Raw genomic sequence first — 19,925 nt, 5'->3', positions numbered from 1 at the left:
AATTGTCGTGCAAATTATGATAATGTACATGTTTCTTTTTAAGGTATCATGATTCCTCTGGCTATTATTAATTTCTACATCAACTGTGAAATGTCTACCATTATGGTTTCACAAAGTCCCCCATCTTTTGCACTCCCAGAATACAAAACTCCTTCATCGACACAAAGCACAGTCCTTGACACAGTGTCAACATGGAATTCCCAGCCACGCGGTCGGCCTGGACCACGCACTTAGGCTACCCCTCTAGCTCCAGCTAATGTTTGGCACCACATGGTTGCTGACAAGCCCTGGCTTGGCAAGTGGCCCATGCGGCCACACCAACTCCGAACTTTGAATATTTTCAGGGCGCCACATCTCGCCCATTACCTCACAAGTTCTACATGGTAAAGGACTGCCACTACCTGAACCACCGACAGAGTATGAGATTACTTCTGATGGGGATTCTGAATGTCCTGAACCATGTACGTTACAAGATTCAGAGTTTCTTCCTAATGTACTGATGATCGATAGAAATTGTCTAAAAATGAGTTAAGTGATCTCATTAGAGAGTTTGAGCTCTCTAAAGCTTAGGGTGAGATTTTAGCATCAAGGTTGCAGCAGTGCAATTTTCTAGAAAGCAATGTAAATGTTTCATTCTACCGTAGATGAGAGCAACAATTCACTCCTTTTTTTTAACATGCAAGATAGTCTTGTGGCATGTGTAGGCATAAATGGACTAATGAAGGCTCTCATAATTAATTACAACCCTGATGACTGGAGACTCTTCATTGAGTCGTCAAAGTTGAGCTTAAAAGCAGTCCTTTTACATATTGGTAATGAGTTTCCTTCTATTCCAGTTGGGCATAGTGTGCATATGAAAGAGCCACACCAAAACATGAAAATTTTACTAGAAGCCATCAAGTATAATGACTCTCAATGGCAGACTTGAAAGTGGTTGCACTGCTATTAGGTATGCAGTTAGGGTATACTAAATATTGCTGCTTTCTCTGTGAATAGGATAGCTGAGTTCATGCATTTCATTACAGTTAACATGAATGGTCCACCAGAAAATCTCTTCAGCCGGGTATAAAGAGCATTAGGAGTGAACCTCTAGGAGACCTTAAAAAGATTCTCCTCCCGCCCTTGCTCATCAAGTTAAGTCTCATGAAAAACTTTGTTAAGGTAATGAATAAAGATGGTGACGCAATTAAGTATTTAGGGCAAAACTTCCCTTGCGTAAGTGATGCCAAAGTAAAGGAGGGCATCTTTTTAGGCCCATAGATTTGAGAGCTTTTTGGACACCATACTGTTGATGGAATCATACAAGGTGATGACAAGCATGCATGGGAATGTTTTAAGACAGTCTGTTTACCGTTTTTAGGGGACAAACTAGCAATAAATTACAAGGAGATTGTAGCTAACATGTTGTCATCTTATGAAAAACTTGGTTGCAATATGCCATTGAAAATGCATTTCTTACATAATCATCTTGACTTCTTCCCCAAAGATTGTGATGTAGTAAGTGATGAACATGGGGAGCGATTTCATCAAGATATTGCCACATTTGAGAAGAGGTATGCTGGAAAGTGGAGCCCTACTATTTTAGCAGATTATTGTTGGACTGTCATAAGGGATGTTCCCGAATATGTGTATAAATGTCAAGCCAAGCGAAAATGGTCATCTTCTGAATTTATAATTTATCTCTGAACAAAATATGTAATTGTATACAGTACATATATGGACATTTAGCATTTGTAATCCTTTATATACATTTGTGACCAGTTAATTTATATATTTTCTTTTGTGCTTTACATTGTTCTGGTACAAAGTAGACTTACGAAGTATCTTCATTTGTGTAATATTATCTTTATTTTTTGTTGATATTTTTCTTTTGTACTTCCAGAATGGCACTGAAATTTATCAATGCATGACATATAACATAATTCAAGTAATTATTAATTTAAAATTTGTTATACTGAATCTTAAAATATGCATAATTATTTAGTTAGTGAGTTATTTATACACAAATGTAGATTGCTTTTTTAAAAAAAAACTAGAGCTAAATATTGATGAAGATGACGATTTTGTATCATTTTATACTGAATAAAGGTAGCTAACTCAGAGTAATGCAGTTTACATACTTTCACTTCAAACTTGTTGTTCAGTGCTATTGATGCCATTGACCCATCCACAACTAGGTTTTTAGTTGATTTAAGGCCATTTCACACTGTCTGTAGTAGCACTGTCACGTCACAGCACCATCATGTCAAGGTGTATTCACATCATCCATCATGTTATGGCACATCAAGCCAATTCAAATCACGTGATGTCTACTCACATTTCTGTCCTCATTTTTTTTTTCATGGGAATTGCGATCTCTGCAAGACGATTTTCACACGCACAATGTGTTACCTTATATGTAGGGTGTGTAGGGTGCTTGAGTCCACATTTGTATGAAATTGACATTTATTGTACTGAAATGATCTGCAGCCTGCAGGGACAGTTTGTATATTAGAGAAGAGAGATATAAGTGCAAAACAACACAAAGAGAGTGCATGGGTGCGAAAAACTGTCCTTACGTGGTACACAAGGGGAATTTCACACTTTATACAAAACACTTGAGGAACAGGAATCCGTATTTTATATTTTGGAAAGTGGAAGCATTGTTTTCTTCATTTGTTGCATCAAGCTATATTCAGAATTACTTGAAGGAACACAATGTTGCAAGATACCATCGCATCTCGTGAAAATTTGGTTTAAGGTTAACTTCACTTGCTAGTTAAATACAAATTTTTTGTAAATTTGTCGTTTCTCCCTCAAAATCTTTCCCTTCAAGATGCATAGGTTTTCTTTAGATGTTGTGTTTGGCTTGTAGTAGTTCAAGTGCCATATCTGTCCTTGTGTTAGATAGTGAATCCACATAAATACTGACTACTGATACTTGCTTAACAATAAATAGACCTTGCACAAAACCATTTTTAAACAAACAACTTGCAGTGTCCGAAAGTTTCAGCGCATTTCTGTACATGACACTAAAAATGCCGCACAACACACAAATAAATTCCATCTACTAAATCAATCTGATTCTACCCACAGTACTTTTTTTAGTTCAAGTTGCAGCCATGTTGTGATACATTTCATAATAAAATATTAAATATGATAGTAGTATCTATAAAAATCCACTTTATAATTGTAGTATAGGGCAAGTAATTTAGCACGTTCATGTCATACAGTTCAGACTGCTGTCTCACTGCTTCAATTAATCTGTCGTCATTTATTATAAATTTTAACAAAAGAAATAGCAAACGAAACAATTTTTAGCAAATAACAAACAGTAAAGAACTGATATCAACCAAGAAAACAACGATGGAACGAAATATGGAGGTATACACATGGTCATGTATTAGAAGGTAAGGGGCTTGTGGGTCATGTGATCAGCAACGAATGTCAGCTGTCAAAACTTTCCTCCAGAGTAGGGATGCGGTAAACTGCGATTTTCCGATATCAGTGATTTGTGTGAATGCTACTTTTTGATAACTGCGGTTCTTAACTGGGATTTTTCAACTTTTATCCCTCCGATATTTCAGCGACTTCTGCGATTTTTCTACTCCTGCGATTTAGGCAATTTCTGCAACTTATGCGATTTCTGTGACTTCTGCGATTTCTGCACTTATCGCGATTTCTGCGATTTATAACTGTAGATGGTACACTGTCCTTAGGCGCAAGTAAGAAATGAACTGTGTCAATGCAACCAAGACATATATTCTCCCTGTATAGGCGATTATTTATGAGGGCCTAGTGTAACGTCTCAGTAACCTGAAATGGTATTATTAATATTTCCAACGATTCTTCCTCAGTTGTTACATGATATACAAAAGATATGCTTACCCATAGACAAAATTCCGTTCCAACAAAACAGTCAGTATTAAGTAGGCTTTACTTATGTTCTCCCTCTGGCTTTAGTTTTATATTAATGGAATAAGTGTGAAAATATTGATAGTGTAATGTTGAGAATCATAACACAAATACCACACAGTAGCATAGGAGTTCACGTTTAGAATACAGATTCTAACCGCGTTGTTACGTTCACAAGTATCTGAACCACATTGTCAGTCACTCGACATAGCAATAATTCAAAATATAAGTGACAGCAGAACTGCAAAAGTTGTCACACCGTCTTTACACTGTCTTCGTGAGAAGTAAGACTAGTTTCTAAGTTTGTGACTGAATATAGGAGCATCATTTATGCAAAGTGTGAAACCTCCCCCCTCCCCACTCCACTGCTTTTATTACCAGAAGTACTAGCAGTTGTATAATGTGAATTATATTAATAATAATTAGTAGGAATATAAAAGTTTAATGACCTGACATGTTTCACATCATTACGAAGTGTCGTATTCGTGATCTATGGAACAAGTACTAATCTAATCTAATCTTTCCAGATGCAGTTTTCATTTGGATTATTAACTGTTCTATGTACTCATACACATCTAGAAGATTCAAATCGACCCTTGAAGAATTTGCAGTGCAAAAGAGTCATAATTGATAGCACAAGTGTGTAAACTGAGTATTGGTACTGTGTGTCATTGAAGTCATTATGTGATTTGAAAGGGATGAAAATTAATGTTAACTACACTGTGAGTCAATTATGAAAATTCTGTTTTAATCTTTCATCCCATACCCCAAAATTTTTGGCATGTATTTAGTGATAAAGACTCGTTAGAGTGTGACACTGATCCGTCCACACTTCTCACCTTGAATGTTGGTTGTGATGACAGACTAACCAGTAGTGTAGCCCAAGGTCTAGATTAGGTTGGAAGGTTACAAGCTTTAGGGTTGATGATGTGCAGGTGAAAATAATGGAAAGCAGTGATATTACAGTTACAAGTTGACATTGGGAATTGTACTAACGCAGTAATTTTAAAATACAGACAAAAGTATAACTGCGTGTCATACTGCTGGAAAAAATATCAGTCTTTTGAATACAGTTGTTAAACATTTGGTAAAAATTACATAGTATACACCAGATTGCATTTTTAGTAGCTTATGTACGATATATGTGTGTAATATACGTCAAAATACTCATCGGAGTCTTATCCATTACCTGTTTTTGAAATTTTCCTAAAGTTTTAGCTAAATACGCCACGAAAATTCCAGGCTACGCTATAGGTCTGTCTATTAGCGTAACTTATATCAGGCCTTCAAATTCCTCGCCTGCACCAATTCTCAGATGGTACACGGCGTTGAATGTTAACTGTGCTTTTTAGTTGCTACTTCCGACTTCTACTTGCCAATTGTCACTTAAATCTCAGCTAGACAAGACGTTCATAGGAAGAAGTACGAAATTCAGCCAACAGATGACAAACGGATTTAAAAGTTAAAGGCTACTTGCGACTCCTAGTTGTGACTGAAATCGCAGCTAGATTCTGTAAAGTTGTTATTGCGATATCTGTGAAATCTCAATCACTGTGATTTATAACAGATACGCGATTTCTTGCTCACCACTACTTCAAAGAAACCTGGACGGTGACCTGACGGGTCGGGACAGCCACTGTAAAAGCCCCCATTTGAAACGCATTGCAGAATGTTTTGATGTAACGTGACGAAATGCGACGTGATGTGACAGCCAGTGTTAATTGGCCTTCACATGCAAGCACGTGACACACACCCACAAAGAATAGTCGATTTTGGTCAGAACGCCGCTCGTGTGAAATGGACGTTAACCGGCTTCCGATTGTGATGGTGGGCAGATACAGGTACAAGTTTTCAATGTCTGTGAAAACGCGTAGCTACGTGCTTGAAATGGAAAATGTTTGAGATGTTACATCAATACAATCTTTGCTTAACAATGTAAAGTCTTTGTGAGTTAATGAGTTTGAAGATGGCGGCAAATAAATCCCCTGTTCAAAAACAGAAGGAATTGAGTTTACCTATTTCACGTATCAAAACTATTATGAAAAGTTCTCCAGATGTCGAAAATATTAGCCAGGATTCTCTGCACCTAGTGGCGAAAGCAACGGTTTGTATTTCGGCAGTTATGTTTGACACATATAGCTGTGTAAATAGGTTAGGGGCGGTGAATTTTTGGATAATGTACAAAGGTTGAATTACTAATTTATCCGAGTACATTTAGGTTAGTGCATTAGGCCCACAGTATATATATTTACGTTCGTGGTGAAGTTACTGGTCGTTTCGTGAGATGCATCTGTATATGGCGTGTAAAATCATACATAGTAATTCCTTAATCAGTTTTGAATATCACTGAATGCGGTTTAGGAGAGAAGGCGACGAGTTCACAAAAGTTTACATCATTATGTTTGCACAGATTTACAGTAAATTGATTCTATCCTGTCATTTCACATCAGAACTAACAAAATTCTATTGAATGAATGAACATTTGACTTGAATCCAGACCAAACGTTTTAAGTTACTGCTAAACTAGCCTTTGCCACTTTTAAATTAAATGAAATCATGGTAGTGAGCACTTTAGGAGGGTGTCCAATGCAATGTAACATTCAGAATATGACGTAATGTTTTGTGTGAAGGATTTTATCAATTTAGGGAATAAAGTTTTTGTAGTACAGATCTCTTGAACATCCATTGTTATTACAAGTTCTATAGTTCTCAAATTACAGCTTCTCTTCCTTGTTATACAAATTGTGCCCAGTGTCCTAATATTGGGATACATTACAGATCAGGCGTTACCATAGCTGAAGGTGAGGGGAGTGGTTCCCTAGGCCATTGTTGTTTTTTTAATTTACATAAATTATGTGGACAATGTTTATTTGGGGTAAAGATGTGTATTAACTAAACTACATGGTCGCAAGACTGTTATCAGTAATAGAGATGTAGAGGGAATATTACACAAAGTAGTAACATAGAAATCACTGAAGTGTGTCCTCCACTGTACTGTGCTCACAGTTTGTCAAGGAGGTAGAAGACATGTACAGAGTTACAGAAGCTATTAAATGTCAACCAATGCACTGACAAGACAATGGTGGGGGATGTTTGCGCAAAGCAGGCTACATCAAAATCAGAAAGTTTGTTGCATGGAGGAGTTTGGGTATGATATTAAAATGGTAGCTACACAAGTAAAATTTGCTAAGAGAAATTACAAATTTATTTCAAAAGAAATCAAATAGAAAAGTGATGTAAGGACCATATGGAACTAAAAATAAAAATGAATGTGTTTAGTAAACTTGACAGAAATTTTATGTGATGTAACTTGTAGGAAAATGGTTAGAAAAGTAGAAAGAAATAGACTTATCCAAAAATATGTAAGCTGATTGGCCTAGTGCATTAAGTAGGATTCCATGTGACTCGCATGTGTTTAATAAGTGTTTTGTTTGTAGACATGTTACATGGAGGCCCCACAGTTGTTTTGTAATGGTGGTAGTCGTCGTGAGTATACAGATTCCTTAGGTTTACGAGTATCACTGAGGCATACTTGTCTACGTATATGTAAGCAACTGTCAAGTGTAAGCAGCTTTATTGTGTGAAGTTCTGAATGTCCCTCATGCAAACACCTTTTTAAACAACTATTTTTATTTCATAATTTGTAAGGCATTGAAAGCTCTCCACGCAAAACAGGTTTTATTAAGTCTGTGACATAGTTCCATTGTGGACCTTCCTAATTAGTCTTGGATAATGTGCATTCCTGTTAGTTTTTAACTTCCCAATGTCAATGAAAAATGAAAATGTGGACTGGAGTATTTAACATGTTCTTATGTATAGAGACTCTTTTGTCACACAGTGTTACAGTAGTATTGCTTGCAAATATCTTGTTATTGGTTGCAATGTCTGAGATTTGTATGCCAATTATGTAAATGGGGTTAATAGATGACCTGGTGTATTGCCTAGTAAAACTGTTTTGATGTCTAACACGTGTGTTAGATACCCATCCAACTTTATGATCAGAATGTGTTGATCTTAGTTCCAAACATGTGTTCCAATCTGTCCATGTGATTTGAACCACATTTCCCCCCCTATTCCTTGTGCTTCCAGTTTGTCTAAAAGAAATTCGTGGCTACAGTTTTAAAAACATTTAAATTGGCTTCTGTCACACTTTTGTGATTTTCTCCAGGTTTCAGGTTGGTATCAGAGTATGTCATTGATGCGGCACTTCTGCTTGTTCCAAGGTCATACCAGTTAATGTGCAGTACCATCTCCATCTACATACATACTCCACAAGCCACCAGATGATGCATGGCAGAGGGCACCTTGGACTAATTATTCCCTTCCCTGTTCCTCTTGCAAATAGAATGAGGGAAAAACAACTGTGTATATGCCTCTATAAGAGCCCTCGTGGTCCTTATATGTAATGTGTGTTGGTGACAGTAGAATCATTCCGCATTCGGCTGCAAATTCTGGTTCTCTATACTGTCACATTTGTTTCACAAAAGGAATGTAGTCTTCTTTCCAGGAATTACAATTTGAGTTTGCCTGTTATACTTGGGTATTCATTGAACTTAACAGTAACAAATCTAGCAGCATGCCTCTGAATTGCTTCAGTGTATTCCTTTAATCCAAATTGGCGGGGATCCCAAACACTTGAGCAGTTCTCAAGAATGGGTCACACTAGTGTTCTGTTTGTGGTTTCCTGTGAACATATGTTACACTTTCCTAAAATTCTCTTGCTCAACTGAAACAAACCATTTGCCTTTCCCTATTACTTACATGCTCGTTCTTTCCTCTCTCTTTGCAAAGGTATGCTTGGGTATTTAATTGTTGTGACTGTATCGAGTAGTGCCCCACTAATTTATTCGAACATTTCTTCCATGGGGCAACCGTGACGGATCCTTGTCGTAGGTGAACACTCGCCAACCAGATCATTGTAACTTTTGGCATCTTTGAGTCACTTGCATATCTTGGAACCTATTCCAAATGCTTGGACTTCGTTAAATGAAGTTTGTTGTCATTTGTGGCTTGCTGCTTTATTAATCTTTCAAATGCTTAGGAGACTGCAGGCAGGAGTAATATAGGGCAATAGATTTCAGTCTTTGAAGAAACATTTCTTCACTAAGCATAAATAGGCAGTGTATGCCAGTGGCTTTGCAATATATTTGTCATAGGTACTTTGTCTATATCTGCTGTCATATTGCATTTTAGCTATGCTAAATCAATGTGCTGCACACCGTTTAAAAAGTTTGGTTTTCCCCAGTGTTTTTGAAAAAATTTTGTTGTAGGCTGGTTTGATGCTGTCATCTACCTGTTCCTCCCCTGAGTGTCTCCTTTTCATTTCTACGTCCATCATATTTTGTGTTGTTGTTGTTGTTGTTGTTGTTGTTGTTGTGGTCTTCAATCCTGAGACTGGTTTCATGCAGCTCTCCATGCTACTCTATCCTGTGCAAGCTTCATCATCTCCCAGTACCTACTGCAGCCTACATCCTTCTGAATTTGCTTTGTGTATTCACCTCTTGGTCTCCCTCTACGATTTTTATACTCCACGCTGCCCTCCAGTACTAAATTGGTGATCCCTTGATGCCTCAGAACATCCTACCAACCGATCCCTTCTTCTAGTAAAGTTGTGCCACAAACTCCTCCCCAATCCTATTCAATACTTCCTCATTAGTTGTGTGATCTACCCATCTAATCTTCAGCATTCTTCTGTAGCACCACATTTCGAAAGCTTCTTGTCCAAACTATTTATCGTCCATGTTTCACTTCCATACATGGCTACACTCCATACAAATACTTTCAGAAACGACTTCCTGACACTTAAATCTATACGTGATGTTAACAAATTTCTCTTCTTCTGAAACGCTTTTGTTGCCATTGCCAGTCTACATTTTATATCCTCTCTACTTCGACCATCATCAGTTATTTTGCTCCCCAAATAGCAAAACTCCTTTACTACTTTAAGTGTCTCATTTCCTAATATAGTTCCCTCAGCATCACCCGATTTAATTCGACTACATTCCATTATCCTTGTTTTGCTTTTGTCGATGTTCATCTTATATCCTCCTTTCAAGACACTGTCAATTCCGTTCAACTGCTCTTCCAAGTCCTTTGCTGTCTCTGACAGAATTACAATGTCATCGGCGAAGCTTAAAGTTTTTATTTCTTCTCCATGGATTTTAATACCTACTCCGAATTTTTCTTTCGTTTCCTTTACTGCTTGCTCAATATACAGATTGGATAACAACCCTGTCTCACTCCCTTCCCAACCACTGCTTCCCTTTCGTGCCTGTTGACTCTTATAACTGCCTTCTGGTTTCTGTACAAATTGTAAATAGCCTTTCGCTCCCTATATTTTACCCCTGCCACCTTCAGAATTTGAAAGAGTATTCTAGTCAACATTGTCAAAAGTTTTCTCTAAATCTACAAATGCTAGAAATGTAGGTTTGCCTTTCCTTAATCTATTTTCTAAGATAAGTCGTAGGGTCAGTATTGCTTCACGTGTTCCAACATTTCTATGGAATCCAAACTGATCTTCCCCAAGGTCGGATTCTACCAGTTTTTCCATTCGTCTGTAAAGAATTAGTGTTAGTATTTTGCAGGTGTGGCTTATTAAACTGATTGTTCAGTAATTTTCACATCTGTCAACACCTGCTTTCTTTGGGATTGGAATTATTATATTCTTCTTGGAGTCTGAGGGTATTTCGCCTGTCTCATATTGTTTGCTCATCAGATGGTAGAGTTTTGTCAGGACTGGCTCTCCCAAGGCTGTCAGTAGTTCTAATGGAATGTTGTCTACTCCTGGGGACTTGTTTCGACTTAGGTCATTCAGTACTCTATCAAATTCTTCGCGCAGTATCGTATCTTCCATTTCATCTTCTACATCCTCTTCCATTTCCATAATATTGTCCTCAAGTACATTGCCCTTGTATAGACCCTCTATATACTCCTTCCACCTTTCAGCTTTCCCTTCTTTGCTTAGAACTGGTTTTCCATCTGAGCTCTTGATATTCATACAAGTGATTCTCTTTTCTCCAAAGGTCTCTTTCATTTTCCTGTAGGCAGTATCTATCTTACACCTAGTGAGGTATGCCTCTACATCCTTACGTTTGTCCTCTAGCCATCCCTGCTTAGCCATTTTGCACTTCCTGTCTATCTCATTTTTGAGACTTTTGTATTCCTTTTTGCCTCTCTGCTGATTGGTGACATTAATACCAGGATGTATAAGCTCTAGGTCAACCAGGAAATCCAAGAAAAACCGGGGATTTTTTTATCCAGGAGAAAACCGGGAAAGATCTGGGAATTTTTCATCGTTCCAGTCTTGAGTTAAATTTTTGTAATTTTGACTGGTAAGAACTGATAGTCTAGCAAAGAATTTTACTGTATCACATTACTACAGAATAATACTGTAGCAATAAAATGTAAAAGACAGAATAAAACCAAAGTAAATGTTACATTGCAAAGGAAATGCACCATTTACAGTAATAAAACACAGTGCAACCACAAGTGCTTGCCGAAAGCAAAATGTGTCAAAGACTTTAGGTTGAAGACTAAAATACTTCAGAATAGCAAACTACTTCCAATGAGCGTGACATCATAACTGTTTAATTAAGTTTGTTTTGAGCAGTTGCCAGCGGGATCCTGCGCATGCAGAGTTGAGTTGCGTATGAGCAGTACCTTCCACTTCTGGCTACTTCAAGTGAGGCTGCAGCAGTAGCAAGAAGTAGTCATGCTATCGAGAAAAATTTTTCTGGCGCGCCGAAGCTGCCAGTGAACGTGACCCCGTAGACACTTATCTGTTGTGGAACAGCTGTTTCTTGATTTCAACTTGTAGTAATTGGTGAACAGCATGTTGAAGATGCCTAGCACCAGTCTCACGACAATTAGAAACTGTTTTACGTGGTTTTTCCCATTTTATGTTGTACGACCTTGCCATCGTGAAGCTAGTCAACAGTGTCACACCTGTTAACTGCCAAACAGGTGCAGTCATGCGCCATTGAACAGTACAGATGGTGTAATGTACGACTCAAAATGCAGTATTTAAATTCACTTGTCATTTGGAGCCAACCCCATTTACATTAAGATGCGTATAACACCATGTGTTGCTAAATTTTTCATTAATTTTTTTTTCTGTTCCATGTTGTTTCCCTCTGCATAAATATTTTTTGTGTCATTAGTTTTCTGACTGGTTTGATGCGGCCCTCCACAAATTCCTCTCCTGTGCCAATATTTTCATCTCAGAGCAGCACTTTCAACCTACGTCCTCAATTGTTGGCTGGTTGTATCCCAATCTCTGTCTTCCTGTACAGTTTTTACCCCCTACAACAACTCCCTTTAGTACCACAGAAGTTATTCCCTGATGTCTTAACACATGATCTGTCGAATGTCCCTTCTTCTTGTCAATGCATTCCATATATTCCTTTCCTTACTGATTCTATGGAGGATTTCCTCATTATTTACCTTGTCAGCCCACCTAATTTTCAACATTCTCCTGTGGCACCATATGTCAAGTGCTATTCTTTTCTGTTCTGTTTTACCCACAGTCCATGTCTGATTGCCACACAGTGCAGTGCTCCAAACATACATTCTCAAAAATTTCTTCCTCACATTAAGATTTGCATTTGATACTGGTAGACTTCTCTTGACGAGGATTGCATTTTTGCCAGTGCTTGTCTGCTTTTTATGTCCTCCTTGCTCTGTCTGTTGTAGGTTATTTTTCTTTCTAGTTAGCAGAAATCCTTAACTTTCTACTTCACAATCGTCAATCCTGATGTTAAGTTTGTCACTGTTATCATTTCTGCTACTTCTCATTACTTTTGTCTTTCTTCGGTTAATTCACAGTCCATATTCTGTACTCATTAAACTGTTCATTTCATTCAAGAGGTGATGTAATTTTTCTTCACTTTCACCGAGGACAGCAATGTCATCAGCGAATCTGGCCATTGATAAACTTTCACCTTGAATTTGAACCTTTCTTTTATTTCCACCATCATGTCTTTGATGTGTAGATTGAACAGCAGGAATGGAAGCCTGCATCACTGTCTTGCACCCTTTTTGAACCATGCATTTTGTTCTTGGTCTTAAAGTCTTATTGGTCCCTCTTGGTGCATGTACATATTGTATACTACCTGTCTTTCCCTATATTCTCCCATAACCTTTCTTCTACTACTCCTCCTATGTCTGCATTCCAGTCCCCCATGACTATTAGATTTTCATCTCCCTTTATGTACTGCATTACCCTCTCAATATCCTCATATATTCTCTCTCTCTCTCTCTCTCTCTCTCTCTCTCTCTCTCTCTCTCTCTCTCCATTGTCTGTGTGCGACATCGGGCATGTATACCTGAACCATCGAACCATCATTGTCGATGTTGGCTTGCTGTCGATTCTGATGAGAAGAAACCTTTCACTAAACTGTTTACATAAACTCACTCTCTGTCCTACCTTCCTATTGATAACGAATCTTACTCCCATTATATGATATTTTTGCTGCTGTTGTTGTTACGCTATACTCATCTGATCAGAAATTGTTTTTTTTTTTCCTTTCATTTCACTTCACTGACTCCCACTATACCTAGATTGAGCATTAGCATTTTCCTTCCCAGATTTTCTAGCTTTCCTACCATATTCAAACTTCTGACATTCCATGCCTCGACTCATACAACATTATCATTTTGTTGGTTATTAAATCTTTTTCTCATGGTCACATTCCCCTTGGCACTCCCATCTTGGAGATCCGAATTGGGGACTAGCCTGGAATCTTTTGCCAATGGAGAGATTATCATGACACTTTTTCGGTTACAGGCCACGTATCCTGTGCTGATTCGTCTGCCTTCTAGGGGTAGTGTCCCACCCCAAGGGCTAGAGTGTGCCCTGATCCTCTGTCCGCTCCTCTGCCTTCTGTGACAAGTTGTTGGCAGAACAAGAATGACCGCCAGGAGCATTCAGCCACCATTGCTGATGATTTTTATTCAAAATTTAAGCTCTGATGGGGCTCAAACCTGGGACCAAGAATGTTTTGATCACTAATCAAAGACACTACCCCTACACCACAGGTGCAATAGTACGCTGTTCAAATTTGCTGTCATTCTGAGCAAAGGTTCTCTTTTTGCAGCCTTCTAAAACTGGAACTTTAATTTTGGACATCCCATGTAGGGACCTCATTTCTGATCTCTAATTGCCACCAGCAACTCCATCATAATCATATGTTTGTCACATAAATGTGTCAGCTTCATAATAACCGATTATCTGTTGAGTGTTGTGATCACTGTGCTGTCATCATCCTGCCCCTGGATCTCTGTAGGCACTACTGGAAAGTACAGTATTACATCACCTTGATCCCACAGTTATTGCTGAATGTTTCACGGCAGACTTTGCCCAAGTGTCCACATGTGGTAACTACCATCCTAATATCCTGACACGGAAATGCCTGTTGGAGCAAACCTCCTTATCCATCCATACACAAGGCTTCAAATCGTATGCTATTCCATGTAGTGAACAGGAGTTCTGCAGTGCTTTAGCAATGTGTCAACACACACCTTTGGACCTGATAAAATCGATAATGAAATGCTTAAACATCTTAGCAATGACGGCATAAAACACACGTCTAGTTTCTTTGTTGTATTTGGCTGGAAGGGGAGTTTCCCTCCCAATGATGGGAGAGAATTATTCCTATCCTGAAACTGAGAAAAGCCACTCTTTTGACTAGTTGTCAGTCAGTCTCTCTAATGAATGGGATGTAAAAATGCTCAACTGATCATTGTGTTGGTGCCTGGAAGCCAGAGCAAAAAATATATCTAAAAACAAAGATGATGTGACTTACCAAACGAAAGTGCTGGCACATCGATAGACACACAAACATACACACAAAATTCTAGCTTTCGCAACCAACGGTTGCCTCGTCAGGAAAGAGGGAAGGAGAGGGAAAGACAAAAGGATTTGGGTTTTAAGGGAGAGGGTAAGGAGTCATTCCAATCCCGGGAGTGGAAAGACTTACCTTAGGGGGAAAAAAGGACGGGTATACACACACACACACATATACAGACACAAGCAGACATATCAGTTTATAATTCTGTTTCCCAGACATCTTTTGCATTTGAACCATTGTAAACTTGCTTCATTTCAAAATTAATTTGCTGACTGCAAATTCTTTGATGTCATCTGTATTTTCATTTCATTTAATTTTAATTCAGCAGTTACTTCTGCAAAAGAAGTTTGAAGTTTTCTACCTTCAGTTTCTCATTTTCAGATCCAAGACTTCCAATTTTGGATTGCAAGGTGTAGAAGATGGCTTTATACCTTCCGCCAGTCTCTTATTCTCATGTTTAGTTTTAATTTTTCTCATTTATCTAACCCATCACTCGCAGTTGGTAAAAATCACACATCATGACTGTCTGCTTTAGTTTTTAGGTATTGCTTAGATGCAGCCTTCTATGTTCAGTGATTTCATCTTGCACAAAGTTTGCAATATGTATGTAAAAAAATCACTTTATTCTCCATTTTTTTCATTTAGATTTTGGGTTCACTTCAGTTCAGCTGTGCATATTGACGTGGTTTCTCCACTTACTTGCAACTATTGCTTCACACCGCATGGTACACATTTATTTGTTTCTCAATGGTTCCTCCTGTGAGGTCAGCCGTAGTCATCCACCTTCGTTTTCGCTTACCCACTGAACTGCAACAATTATATTTGATGGCCACATCCAGTGTCTTCATTGATTGTCACAGTACTGTTGCTGTAATCCACTTGCTTACATAGTATTGCCTTGTGCCATAACAATTGGCTAAAACTGAAGGCAAAATGGTGAACACTATGATTTGCCTAGGCTGGCAGAAATGACAGCTGGGAGCTCCTGATGCGCTGCAGAAGTCTTCATGTTTCCTGCTGCTGGTGTAACTGATGACAAGCGGTTCTACGTGGTTAACCTCTCAACATATTGAGTTTTTACAAATTATGTTCATAAAAGTTGTATTTTTTGTTAATGAAACAGTCCTCTGATGAAGGACATTGCATACAGAGATATCAATACAGATTTTACAGCTCAAAATATAAGTTAAAAATTATTAAGGATAGTTTTTAATAAAATCTCAAGTATACTTGTGCAATGGACTTGGACTAAAATATCCTGAAAGTTAATCATATTTTAGTTTCTGTCTATATATGGTGTCGTACTATGCATTGTGCAATTGTTTCCTACGAATGGGTATCTTGGAGAAGGTGGGTGGAACACAGTAAATGCATTCGTCTCGTACCACTGGCGAGCACATGTAAGTTACCTGACGAACTGTCATCACTTTCATTTTTTTTTAATTATTTTTATTTATTTAGGAGCATTGTATTCTTCACTTTCTGAATCATTACATTGAGTGTCAAACTCAGGATCATTACAGCCAACCATCTTTGGAAGCACTGTGTGTGTGTAAAAAAAAAAATAGGACAGAGGCTTTGTTGTCAAGTTAACAAAGTTGTGTACAGTGAAGATGATATATAGTGGCAACTACTGCAACCAAAATACGAGAGCCAGGCTACAAATGCAGGACAGAGTGACCTCCAGTGACGGAACACACACCTGTCAGCATTGCTTTCAAAGGTCTGTTCTTCAGTTGTGCACTACTTGAGATTTTTAAGTTTCAATCAAAATAATAAAAATGAGAACTTGGGACTTCATGTTGAAGAGCTAATGTACAGGAACTTGAATGGGATTGATGGAGGAGAGTGTAGTCTCTCCATGCACATAATGTACAAATTAACTTCAAAAATTTAATTATTCACACTGCATAACATAATTATGTACTGATTTAAAAAGAATGCAGTAATTTATTAACATTTTTGACACCTGTTAATGCCCATACGAAACTGCAAATATTCGCTTCTACTGCACGAAAATTGGAGCTGATCAGGTATTGCATCATGTTACTGTCAGTAACAGCTACCATCTTGGCACGGACATTATTACTGGTTACTGACTGTGGCCAAAGAACTGATCTCAAGCATACTAACATGGGTTCTCTACCTTGATTGAGACTCTCACTATGGAAAGAATATAGTGGACTCGGTACCGCTGTAGCCAGCTTTCAATTGCAAAGCGCAAATTGCTGCAGGCAAATATAGTAGTGGTCTATAGAATTGTGGCACCATTGAGGTGTTGCCATTGAGACACATACAAAATCTCATTACATGATTGGCTGAGATAGATGCATGAAGCAGCTGTACTAAGTCCACTGCAACTGTCAGGGATATTCTGCCACTGACTTTCCTATATCTTGTTGGGTGATATGTGTGTGAAGCCTTGTGCTAATGGTTCTACACTAATGCAGCTGACTTCTGTCACTTTGGATGTACATACCAGTCCACATCACACTACCAAATCCCAGTAGCTATTCATACTTTGCATTTCGTAAGCTTCCAAAATCTGTGGTGAGGTGACATACTTTATTGTATTCAAAGTTTATGGTTGTTAATGACAAATGTGCCTTAAACAGCATTTCAAGATTTTAAACATGGCTGCAGCAGCAACTGTTAGAATTCTTCACAATAAAGGATGACAGCCAAAAACAGTTGCAGGATAGAATTTTAATTAAAAAAAAAAAAATTCTATCCTGCAACTGTTTTTGGCTGTCATCCTTTATTTTGAAGCCTTAAACAGCAGTTTAAGATAGACTTGGTAGACTCATAATTCAGAGCCATTTACTTACACTTACCATCTCTGCAGTTAATTTACATGCATTAAATATTAGGACAATCCTGTTTTTGCAAAGAGGCTTCAGACTTGTTATCTGACATGGACTTTAACTTTCTTAATCTGCTATACGTGAATAATATATAATTAATATTTTTTGTTGACAGATTCTTATTATTTGCATTGCCTTTGTCATCATCATTTCCTTTTCTGCTCATTATACCTTGTTGTCTTTTCATATCTGCCAAAAAGTTTATACAGTGCAATGATCTGACCCATGACCACGTGACAGTGACTTCTTGTAAATCCATTGGAATACAATGTAAATAAAAATACATCTTGTAGTGTGCTGATTTACAATATCTGAAGTTGTGATTGAGAAATTAACCTCTTCTGAAAATAAAGTATTTCTTATGAATATAATAGAGGGAAACATTCCACGTGGGAAAAGTATATCTAAAAACAAAAATGATGTAACTTATCAAACAAAAGCGTTGGTATATTGACACACACACACACACACACACACACACACACACACATCCATCCGCACATATACAGACACAAGCAGATATTTGTAAAAGCAAAGTGTTTGGGCAGAGATGTCAGTCGAGGCGGAAGTACAGAGGCAAAGGTAAGTCCTTCCGCTCCCGGTGTTGGAATGACTCCTTACCCTCTCCCTTAAAAGCCACATCCTTTCGTCTTTCCCTCTCCTTCCCTCTATCCTGATGAAGCAACCGTGGGTTGCGAAAGCTTGAATTTTGTGTTTGTGTTTGTTTGTGTGTCTGTCAACATACCAACGCTTTCGTTTGGTAAGTTACATCATCTTTGTTTTTAGATATAAAGTATTTCTTATATTAAACTTCCTGGCAAATTAAAACTGTGTGCCGGACCGAGACTCGAACTCGGGACCTTTGCCTTTCGCGGGCAAGTGCTCTATTTCTTATATTGATTGTCCTGACGGTTGTACATTTATGTTGATAATTTGAAATAATCGTGGTCTTAGAGGTATTTTGGAACTGTTAATGACTAGTTCATAAGCTGGTTCAGGAAATGGTTATATAATATTTCTTTTTAACGTTTGTACAGGCTCTTGGCAAGACTTTTGCCAGGACTTTTGTCAGGTGACCATTTATTTTTATTCAAGATGAAGCTACCACTTTGTTTAAATCTTCCACTTTCTTTTGCAGTTAATTTGCGTAGATATGAGAGAATGGTATTCGTGCAAAAGCCAATTTGATCACTTCACGTCGCTTGAATATTTTCTTTTTGAGCTTTATTGCTATTCAGTGGAAGGAAAACTGTCATATTATGGTCCACGAGTAAACATAATTAATTCTCTGCATTTAGTAATTAATTAGTTATAATTTTATGAGCTCAGAAGGAAATTATCTATTTGTCAGTGGAATACATCAGTTACCATATTTTGGATTAAAAAGTAATTAAAAATAGATTATTATGGGCTTTTGTTACTGATGAGTTGGTGTTAATGATATTAAGGAGTATGTATTAAACTGTGTTAGCCAGTTGCTATGTTCAGTTTTGAAATGTCACTGTGATAATTCTTGCATATTACTCCTCCATTTCCAGGAATTGTTTATTCAGTATGTCACACAAAAAGCATTTGAGGAAGGTGGCTGTACAAAAGATTTGCAATACAGTCACATAGCGGAAATTGTGGAAAAGAATGATAATTTGCTTTTCCTGAAAGGTAAATATTGTTCTGGTAAGGACAAAGCATATCATTGATAAATTGGTGATTTGTAATATATTATTTTCTCCTTTTCCAGAAATTGTACCAAAGAAAATAACATACAGGGAATACAAGGAACTACTCAAGAAAAAGAAACAGAACTTCAACTCTGATGATGAATTTGAGAATGTGGAAGAAAGTGAGAGCTCGCAAAACAGAACAGCAGTTTTTAGTTGAATTGAATACTTAAGTATGCATTTGCATGAGTGAAAACTGTGATCATTATGAAAAAAAGACATTGTATATTACGCATCTAAAAAAAAAAGTGTGTGGTAAATACAGTGCAGTACAAGGAAGGAAGTGTCAGTAAGAGAAGCAATTTGTTAAGCAAGAGACTTAACTTGTTTACTTGTGGACTGAAAGAAGAAAAATTTTTTTGTTTTAGTGGTGTGAAACATTCTTATACCTACATTTTCAGGTGCTTGGAAGATAATGCTTGTAGTTGGAAAGATGTGTAGACTAGAAAGAGAAATAAATATATAAACAGTAGGACAAAAGTTCTGAAAAAATCAAGAGAGATTATTACAGTAATGATAGGCATTGTAGTACAGTGCAGGCATTATAATTTTTCTTGCAGCAACTTCCAGCAACAGTAATGTAATTTAAAAATCTGTGACAC

General features: G+C 37.6%; 1 protein-coding gene across 1 annotated transcript; it reads left to right on the top strand.

Annotated features, from left to right (window-relative positions):
• The first annotated feature begins 5,834 nt into the window (after window positions 1-5,834).
• LOC124789231 (chromatin accessibility complex protein 1) lies at window positions 5,835-19,656 on the top strand. Its single transcript, XM_047256529.1, has 3 exons — window positions 5,835-5,998; window positions 19,144-19,264; window positions 19,344-19,656. The coding sequence occupies exons 1-3, from the start codon at window positions 5,849-5,851 to the stop codon at window positions 19,481-19,483; spliced, it is 411 nt and encodes a 136-aa protein (XP_047112485.1). The 5' UTR covers window positions 5,835-5,848; the 3' UTR covers window positions 19,484-19,656.
• Window positions 19,657-19,925: the final 269 nt, after the last annotated feature.

This window comes from Schistocerca piceifrons, chromosome 1 (assembly GCF_021461385.2).
Source record: "Schistocerca piceifrons isolate TAMUIC-IGC-003096 chromosome 1, iqSchPice1.1, whole genome shotgun sequence".
Taxonomy (NCBI): domain Eukaryota; kingdom Metazoa; phylum Arthropoda; class Insecta; order Orthoptera; family Acrididae; genus Schistocerca; species Schistocerca piceifrons.
The sequence above is the reverse complement of the archived record's forward strand: the minus strand, read 5'-3'. Positions and strand labels throughout refer to the sequence as shown.

Coding starts and splice junctions, on each gene's coding strand:
- LOC124789231 (XM_047256529.1), top strand. CDS start 5,849: ATGAGTTTGAAGATGGCGGCAAATAAATCCCCTGTTCAAAAACAGAAG. Junction 5,999..19,143: donor ACCTAGTGGCGAAAGCAACG/GTTTGTATTTCG, acceptor CTCCATTTCCAG/GAATTGTTTATTCAGTATGT. Junction 19,265..19,343: donor TAATTTGCTTTTCCTGAAAG/GTAAATATTGTT, acceptor CTCCTTTTCCAG/AAATTGTACCAAAGAAAATA.